The sequence below is a fragment of the Lentinus tigrinus genome, assembly GCF_003813185.1.
Source record: "Lentinus tigrinus ALCF2SS1-7 unplaced genomic scaffold L226scaffold_13, whole genome shotgun sequence".
NCBI classification, from domain to species: domain Eukaryota; kingdom Fungi; phylum Basidiomycota; class Agaricomycetes; order Polyporales; family Polyporaceae; genus Lentinus; species Lentinus tigrinus.
This window is the reverse complement of record NW_027137922.1, coordinates 770,556-778,954: the sequence shown is the minus strand read 5'-3', so window position 1 is coordinate 778,954 and position 8,399 is coordinate 770,556. Positions and strand designations below refer to the sequence as shown.

Sequence of the window (8,399 nt, the reverse complement as noted above, 5' to 3'; positions counted from 1 at the left end):
CAGTCGCTGGGGAGTTCCTCATCTCGGGCGATTGCCAGTGAGGCGATGGGCCGACTTGTCCCTAGGGATGAAAACACGACAAAGGGACGACGCGCGACGAGCGGGCTCTTCGCGATGCACGGTCAAACGTGGCCATCCGCTCGCAATTCGAAAGGTGACCCTTCCTACTTGGTACGGATCGGGTCTCTGCTGATTCTTTGGTTGACAGGGATTGCCTGAATGCGAAGATGTGCGCGCGAAGAGTACAACAACGGGCTCGAAGACGACGAGGACGAAGACCGTGGACTTGGTGCTTCTCTAGGCTTACTTGCTCTTGGCTTGGTGCTCTCGCTGCTGGGACTACTCTCTTGCTGATCTGCTCTGATGCTGGGACTCTCCGATGCTAGAACTCTCTGGTGCTGGGAACTCGTCTGCTTGCTAGGACTCTCTGGTGCTGGAACTCGTCTACTAGCTGGTTGTCTCGGTTTCTTCTCTACTCTCTTTCCTCTCTCTCTTCTCTCTTTTCTCTCTCTCCCCTCTCTCCTCTTGTCTCTCTCCTCTCGTCTCTCTCTCCTCTCGTTTCTTCGTTCCGCTCTCTCCTCTTGTTCCGCTCTTGCCTCTCTCTCCTCTCATCTCCTCTCGTCCCGTTTCGTCTCTGTCTCTCGTCTCCTCTCGTCTCCTCTCGTCTCTCTCTCTCATCTCTCTCTCTCTCGTCTCTCTCTCCCTCCTCTCTCCCTCCTCTCTCTTGGCTCTCTTTCTCCTCTCTTTCTCTCTTTTTGTTCCCTCTCTCTCTTCTCTCTCTCGGCTCTGTCTCGGCTCTCTCTTTCTCTCCCTCTCACACTCTCTTTCTCTCTTTCTCTCGCTCTCTCGGCTATCTCTCTCTCCTCGTCTCTCTCTCCTCGTCTTTCTCGACTCTCTCTCCGCTCTCTCTCATCTCCTCCCTCTCGCTTGTTCCCTGCTCTCTCTTCCCCATCTTTCCTTTCTTTCTTCTTCATTTCCTCTCTCTGCTCACTCGTCTTTCCTGTCCCCTCCTCTTCCTTCCATATTGTTCCACCATCTTGCCTTTCTCCTCTCTGCGATCTCACTTTTCCATTTCCCTCGGTCCTGGCCTGCATCGGTTTCTGTCTCGGATCTTCTCTCTCTTTGTCGTGGTTTTTGTCTCGGTTCCTATTCCTTCCGCCTTGGGTTGCCTCGCTTCCTCTCGTGGCTCCATGGCGTACGATCTTCAGTACATCCTCCTAGCGATCCGGCGGGTAGGATGTAGATTGCGAGGGTCCGCAGGAGAGTGGCTCCTCCTGTGTGCTCTGCTGTCTACTCCCTGTCCGTCGTGCTCGCTACCGAGGGCGTGCATGAAGATTGCGCGGTGCGCCTTCCGTCTCTTCCGTCGGGTCGTCTGTCTTCGAGTAACGAAGACTGGAGGCCAGACGGACGTGACGGGAGTCGCTGGGGTGCATGTGCGCTAATGGGTGAGATGCGGACCGCGTTGCGCTGAGAGGTTACTCAAGAGGCTCCGGAGAAACGCGCACTCGGGAGCGTCGCACGCACAGGCGTGTTACCTCGGATTGAGGAAAACTTACGTCATGCCAAAGGTACGTAGACGAGTTCGACCGCGGTAAGTTGCAAACGTACTTACCAGCTAGGAGCAAGGTGAGGCAAGTCCGCTACCCTACCGTCTGCCATGAAACCAGAACATCGCCACACTCATCCCGACCATCGTTCTTGAGAGGGGTTCGGCGCGCGGTAGGATGGTGTGCTGCACCGCTTTCTCTCTTCCGTTGGGTCGTCCGCGAACAAAGGTAGGGAAGCTCGTAGATGTGACGGAAGAACACTTCTTTGCACGGCGTGTGCCGTGGCCCGAGGGGGTTATAGTTGCTCCCGGACCCACTGTGAGTGAACACGCAAAGCACGCGGTTGATTCTCAGGGAAGATGCGCAACGACATCGGGACTCTGGATATATTGCGTAAAGCCTATGCCATCCGCGAGCTGTAAGACGAAGTCCCATCGCAGACTTCTATGCTGTGGAAGCGCCACGGACCCTGGCACCTCCTTGTCCCTTGTAGCTCTTCCATCGGGCACGCACATTGCTTTTTTGGACAAGAGGTTTCGTCAGGATTGTCAGCCATGGTGCGGGCAGACAGATACAGCCACTACTAGTAGCCTGCTGCCCTTGCTTGGTTTTCCGGTCCATGCAGGACGTGGGAGCTTATACTGTATGAATTCCTCCTGGAACACAGGCACAAACCTATGGTACACGCTAGCACAAAAATATTGTCCACTCTACAAGAACGCGCCTCCGGACGGGGACTGCGGTACTACGCCAGGGCATTACGACAACAAGTCTTCCGGATCGACGTCCTCAGCACCTACGTACGCCGTATTCTGTTGATAGCGCAGGAAGACGAGTCGAGCGAACGGCGTTTGAACGAAATACGGTATTTGTTTGTGTGGACACATTGCCGAACTTAACCGCCGTTTCTAGGCACGAGGCTCGGGTCGGCTAAGGTGACGAGGTTTGTCCTGGCAGTGCTTTGTCGGATATCGCGGACAACCGTATGCACAGCACAGGTAGCATTAGACAAGGACAGGAACAGTAAGTATGCACCGCAGGTCCTAGTACCACAGATCCGCGGAGCACCAGGCTCGATGACCGACCCATCCTATCCGTGTATCCAGACTCCACGGCTCAATGAAGAGCAGCCTAAGACTCCTCATACGTATCGTACGCAACTCCTACATCGAGCAAGAAAGCGAGCTATAGCGACAGGGCGCTTGAACCGACCGCGACTAACCATCCACAACTGAAGACCTAAAGGAACGGAAGGAGGGTGCCACACTCTATAAGTATATACATTGGGCGCACACCGTGAGCCTAGACAAGCTCGCCGCCCTTAAGGGTTTTCATGTCGTAGTTCTGTGATGATGAGCGTGTGATTGGTCGTCAGTAGACTGCATCAAACATACCGAGCTGCTGGCGGACGGAATGCTCACGTTGTCGACGTCTGGCTGAACGCGCATGCCCATATCATTCGTGACGACGGTCTGGCGGTACACCTCAACCTTCGGCTGTGAGATGTCTTAGCATCTGCCGGACATCTATAACGTAAGGACCATTACTCACCACAGGGGGCGCGACAGGACGGAAGCCGTTGTGGCTGTATGACTCGAACGAAGGGTACTGCTGAGCCGCAGGGTTGGCCTTGTTGCGGATGTGTGACCGAGCGTTCAAGCTTCCAAGGAAGGAGTTCGCGTAAACTGCGAGACGTGATATGCATTAGTGTCTACATCTCGAGATTCGACGCACGACGGGAAGACTTACGCTTGCCCTGGATCTCAACCAAGCCGAGGAAGACTAAACTCTGCTTCTGTGTAGCATACTAAAGAACACGCAGGGTCAAGATATTGCGACAACGGTAACTCAGCGATATACTCACAAGAATGACGGAAAGGATAGATGCCGTACTGAAGATCCAGAGTACCGTAGTCAGCAAGCTGTACGCACTATCGTTTTGACAAAACGAGACGTACGCGGTGATCGCACCAGAATTGACAGCGTACAACATGATCAGGTTGACACGACTGTTCGACTGCCTAGATAGCGCAGCAGCAGTCAATCTCCAATCTCATGAAAGAGAGGTAGTAATTGCGTACTTGTGCTGGGACGAGCGCCCTCGCGTGAGGTAGAAAGAGAGCGTGAGCGCCACCAAGACGTCTACGAGTGCGGCTGCACCCAAGCCACCGCTGACGGTGACCTGTTTGCGGGAACGGTCAGGCTATGCAACGGTTCAGCGACCGCGTGCGACGTACCGTGGCCGACGTTTGAGCTCTGAATGGTACCCAGGCCGTGTAGGTGTAACTAGCGGAAACATGGATGAGCGCGGCGGACTGGGTGATTGTACGAGTGGACATACCTGAGGACCATGGACCCGATACCGAAAGCTGAAACGAAAGCAGTCGGGCAGTCAACCAACTATCCCTATGAGGTTATCCAAGAATGTGACCTGCCTACTCGCGCCAGAGTGAAGATCGTCTTTCCAGTATATGTCAGAAGGTGCAGTGTGAATTGCAGGCTGAGACACTCACGAGCGCAGCGGTGAGGATCTTCGACTTGTTGCTCACTGATCCATGATGTGTTAGATGACGAGCGCTTGACGAGAGTAACAGCGATACTGACTGATCCATACTCGCCGAACGTAGAACCTGTCAGACGGTCAGCTGCTGATAAACTAGGAAGAAACGGACAATAGATACTGACAGTTGTACGAGCGTCGACAGGATAACCTCCGTGAAGACCGTGATCTGGTCGGGAAGTTTGTGAGTAGCCTAGCAGGTGCGGCCTGAGTAGCACTTACGCCGATACCCCTGTGTTGAGAGCGAGAGTAAATGAGAGCGATCCAGTCAGACAAGTAGTTCTACGCACCAGTTGATATGCCCGAAGTACTCGAAGTCTCCGAAGCTCGATACCAGGTACGCATACACGAACTGGATGCAAAACGCGGTGTGTGCGGTCTCCAAAATCCTGTACCCACATACGTTGAGCCCTGCGCTGACTGTGAGCTGCATCGGACCTACCAGACTCCGCCCACCTAATGTACATTTTGGTGTAAGCGCACGAGGAGGAACTCAAGCAATGACGACATACGAAAAGCTTCAAGAATCTTGTGTCGCCTTGGTACTTCTGGAAGTAGATGAAGGTCTGGAGAGTGGTTATACCGTAGAGACTGCAACGAGGCAAATCGCATCAGCACACAAGCCAAGAGTAGCTTGGAAATGTGAAGGGAGGGCCGAGTACTCACATGCACGCGATGAAGACCTCAATCAAGAGGCCACCGAAGAATGATTCAGCGGGATTCTGCGCCATTTCGCCCAATGTCGCACCTAGGGTCGAGAGGGAGGCGGACGGGACAGAGACGAGGGGGAGGAGGAGGTGGGGGTAGTAGGGAAAGATGCGGATGGTCGCGACAGGAGGTGACACCCAAGGTAAAACCCCCGTCCCGCGAAGGGCGGGGCAACTGTTTAAAGCTCCGGCAACTTAGTGGCGCGTTCGCAAGGGGACGCACCGAGGAATCTAGGTCGGAGCGAGCACGCGGCAGGCTACAATCGCAGGCGAGACGATACCGTGGGCATATTGCATGTTTTATGCAAATCTCCCCCCGATATCGAACTGAAGAAATGGTATCTTGTACGTGAGTGATCCAAGTGGGCGCCCGCAGCATCATGTCGGATGCTATAGGTATAACAAGTACATGTGCCATAGTTCTCCGAACATCATCGATGCATCTCAAGAACATCCATCTCGATCCCCTTGTATCATGCTTCGCAAGACTTTGGCCCTCTGCCTCATGCGGTATGCACAGACCTTACACCGAGTCATTTTTTTGTATGATTTTGGGATAAATTTGCGTTGCTGTCCCCGGCCCCGCGGACGGCGACAAAATTTGAGCCGCATCCCACGTCCACGCTGAAGGTCGGAAAATAGTTGACGGGTAGGCCCTAGTGGAGTGACGGAAGAGCCGGAAGAGGTTTACGCAGACGCCCCGATCCAAGCGCCCAGTGCGTAAACCTCTTCCGGCGAGGACCGGCATAAGTGTAGCGCGAGCGAACGCTCCTTCTGTCCTTTTTCCGGTCGCATGCGATGGGGAACATGCCCTTAAAGATGGCCGAGGTTAACCGGTGACCGTCTGGAGTGTAGAGCTGTGGAGGGACCTCGAAAGGGAGGACCCGCCCCGCCAGGCACTGCTCGAGACCAGAAGCCACACTGGTGGGTATACAGACATTCCCAGAGTCCTCCATCCGGTTCCTCTCGTGTACCGAAGTCTATAATCAGAAACAGACAGACCTACGAATATTCTACAATCAATGTGGAAAACGAAGTCGGCTTCGAGGGACCTCCGCACGTCAACTACATCCACTTCACTCGGACCTGTAGGGACTTATTAGCTCACGCTCCGGAATCGCTGCGAGCCTAAAGTCTCTGTTTCACAGCCACCTGAGACGGGACGCAGTTGTCTGCAGATGACGATCGACGCAAACCCGCCACAACGATTTGCGGTCTCCCGCGTAGATCCTACTTTGCCTGGCGCGGTACCTGTCGAGAGGGTCCGGGGTCAACGACGCCGCTTCACAGAACTACTTGCTTGAGGGCGCCGTTCGTCCACCAATTACTCAGCGGTCTAGCTCGAACCAGACGCGCAGAGAAGCGCAGGCTCTAGGATGGCCGATATTTCCGCATCCTGACCCTGAAAATTAGCTGGAAAAACCTTGCGTCGGAGCATCAGAATCGTCTCCACCAGGATGCAGGTCGCATCAGTCTCGAGCGGCGAACTGTGCGAGAAGAGTCTAAAGAGAGCACCCGGACTGTGAGTACTTGAATTCTGTACAGTATGTTTTATTTCTCATTGTCAGCTTGGTGCTCAAGCTTGCAAGCCGCATATACCGCACGTCTCCTCTCTCTGACGGTGTCCCGTGGACCACGCATCAAGATAGAATGCAGTTTGCATCAGACGAACGGCAAACGTCACATTATATGAATGATACAGCGTGTAGACGTAGAATATGTCGTACTAGCTAGAAGCCCGCGTTGCCGAGTACACCATATGTCGGAAGGCATGTTCCGCCACCTCAGATCCGAGGTTCGCGACAGAAAATGGCGCATTGCCGGCGGCACCTCGGCACAACAGGGCGTTCAGGATGTCGCAAAGTGGTTCATGCATGCGCGCGTCGGCAGGACAACAACCAGATACGAAACGCCCCGACGAGATATTGTAAGAGTCGGTACGGCCGCCGCCGCCACGAACCTCGACTGTTGCATGCATCGGGAGACAGCGGGCTGGTGACACCACCGAATGGTAACGTACTGCGGATACGAGGAGCCTTGTTGGCGGTATGATTAACCCCATTAGACAACAGTTTGCGATGATTGGCATACATAGGGCGTTACTTGGGTGGAAAGACGATACAGGACCACAGTGTACCGTATTAATCCCCTTCTCTGGTGCAGTGTCCTGAGGTCATGCCCGGTCCGAGCACCAGATGCACTGAGTCTGTGACGGGTACCTGTCCCTTAATGTATCGATGTTCTTATGATGCAACCAGTCCATCATGCGTTTCCACCGACGACACCGGGGCGACGAAGGGTGGTTATAGAGCGATGTTACTCACGAGTAAAATGTAGATGTCTTCGTTGCGGAAGAGCGATCAAAACCGATCAACTTCTTAGACGTATTGTTGATGTTCATGGCCATGGGACCAGAGAACAGAAGCTATGCTATAGTAGAATATTTGAGCATCGCGTACGACAGCAAGCTGGCAATGGGAAATTAGACATACTGACAGGTCCCGTGAAGTATGGCGGCGTATTGTGAGCTTCACTTCGGAGGTCAGCGAGACCTATAGTTGGTCTGGTAGTCCTGCAGGATCCGTTGATTGACGGCATCCTTGATCATGAAGGTGATGGCGATAGTCTGCCACTGCCTTCGTGGTGATGGAATTCAACGCGAAGGCAGTTGTCCGGGGCTGTGCGAGCAAAGATTCAGAAAAGACCGAACGCACGGACCAACCGGCATTCCATATTGTGCTTCACTCCCTCACCTGACGTGTCAACCCTTCTTGGTAGTCTTTGAGAAACACCACGCGATTACGATACACTAAAACAACATGAGGTTAGAATATACGCGTGCGTTGAATATTGCGTACCCGTCGCTAACTTCGTACATGTAAACAGCGCTGGATCTGCTCTGCTCGCCATCCCTAAGAGCATCGGGAAAGGATACCTCTACGTGGTCTCTGGTGAGCCTCTCCTTGCAGTTGCTTGGACGTCAAGCGGCATTTGCTGACCTCACGATATGACTTCAGGTACAATTGCAGGCGCAAGCAAGATTAGCAAGGGATTGGGGAAAGCTGTTGCCATTCTGTGCATTCCTTGCACCTGCGGAACGTCTTTGATAATCGCTGCGGATGAGTGAACGGTGAGTTGTCGCTACTGGTACAATCAAGAGATATGGAAGCTCACGATGTTTATACCGTTTGGCTCAGTCTTTCATGGATATCCATCGACCGCAGTGGAGTACTTGTAGCATGTAACTTCATTTAGAATGGTCAGAGGTTCCGGGATAGTGGCATGAGTATGAGTATGGGCACTTCGCAGTGACGGACTCTGCGAAGAACCGTGAGATTATTCTTGCCGCGCAGCTGTGGGTACCAGTGGGTGGTGGCGCGCGCAACTTCCTCACATCCTACCCTATCCTACTGAATCAGAGAGTGTCAAACATGGTCAGTCCTACCCCCGGAATATTTTTACATATATGTTCCCAGAGGGACTGAATTTCTTTCTATTATTTAGCGCATGCGTCGCGATTACAAATTAATGGTGATGAGTACTAACACTAGTTACTAGTACTGCCATTTCTCCTTAGCTCTTCAG

At 53.4% G+C, this 8,399-nt stretch overlaps 2 protein-coding genes across 2 annotated transcripts; one reads left to right on the top strand and one right to left on the bottom strand.

Annotated features, from left to right (window-relative positions):
* Positions 1-2,424: 2,424 nt before the first annotated feature.
* On the bottom strand, positions 2,425-5,099 carry L226DRAFT_560784 (uncharacterized protein). Its single transcript, XM_067683387.1, has 18 exons — positions 4,774-5,099; positions 4,620-4,698; positions 4,550-4,563; positions 4,398-4,496; positions 4,330-4,339; positions 4,233-4,276; positions 4,152-4,177; positions 4,061-4,095; positions 3,983-4,007; positions 3,889-3,916; positions 3,785-3,833; positions 3,629-3,729; positions 3,506-3,568; positions 3,412-3,439; positions 3,297-3,354; positions 3,099-3,232; positions 2,969-3,043; positions 2,425-2,891 (listed from the first exon to the last, which is right to left on the bottom strand). The coding sequence occupies exons 1-18, from the start codon at positions 4,836-4,838 to the stop codon at positions 2,850-2,852; spliced, it is 975 nt and encodes a 324-aa protein (XP_067535239.1). The 5' UTR covers positions 4,839-5,099; the 3' UTR covers positions 2,425-2,849.
* A 2,448-nt stretch (positions 5,100-7,547) lies between these two features.
* L226DRAFT_535531 (uncharacterized protein) lies at positions 7,548-8,236 on the top strand (the record flags this gene model as incomplete). Its single annotated transcript, XM_067680928.1, has 4 exons — positions 7,548-7,638; positions 7,701-7,765; positions 7,832-7,944; positions 8,012-8,236. Coding segments are annotated over exons 1-3 (176 nt in total), but the record flags the coding sequence as incomplete, so codon positions are not given.
* Between the last annotated feature and the right edge of the window lie 163 nt (positions 8,237-8,399).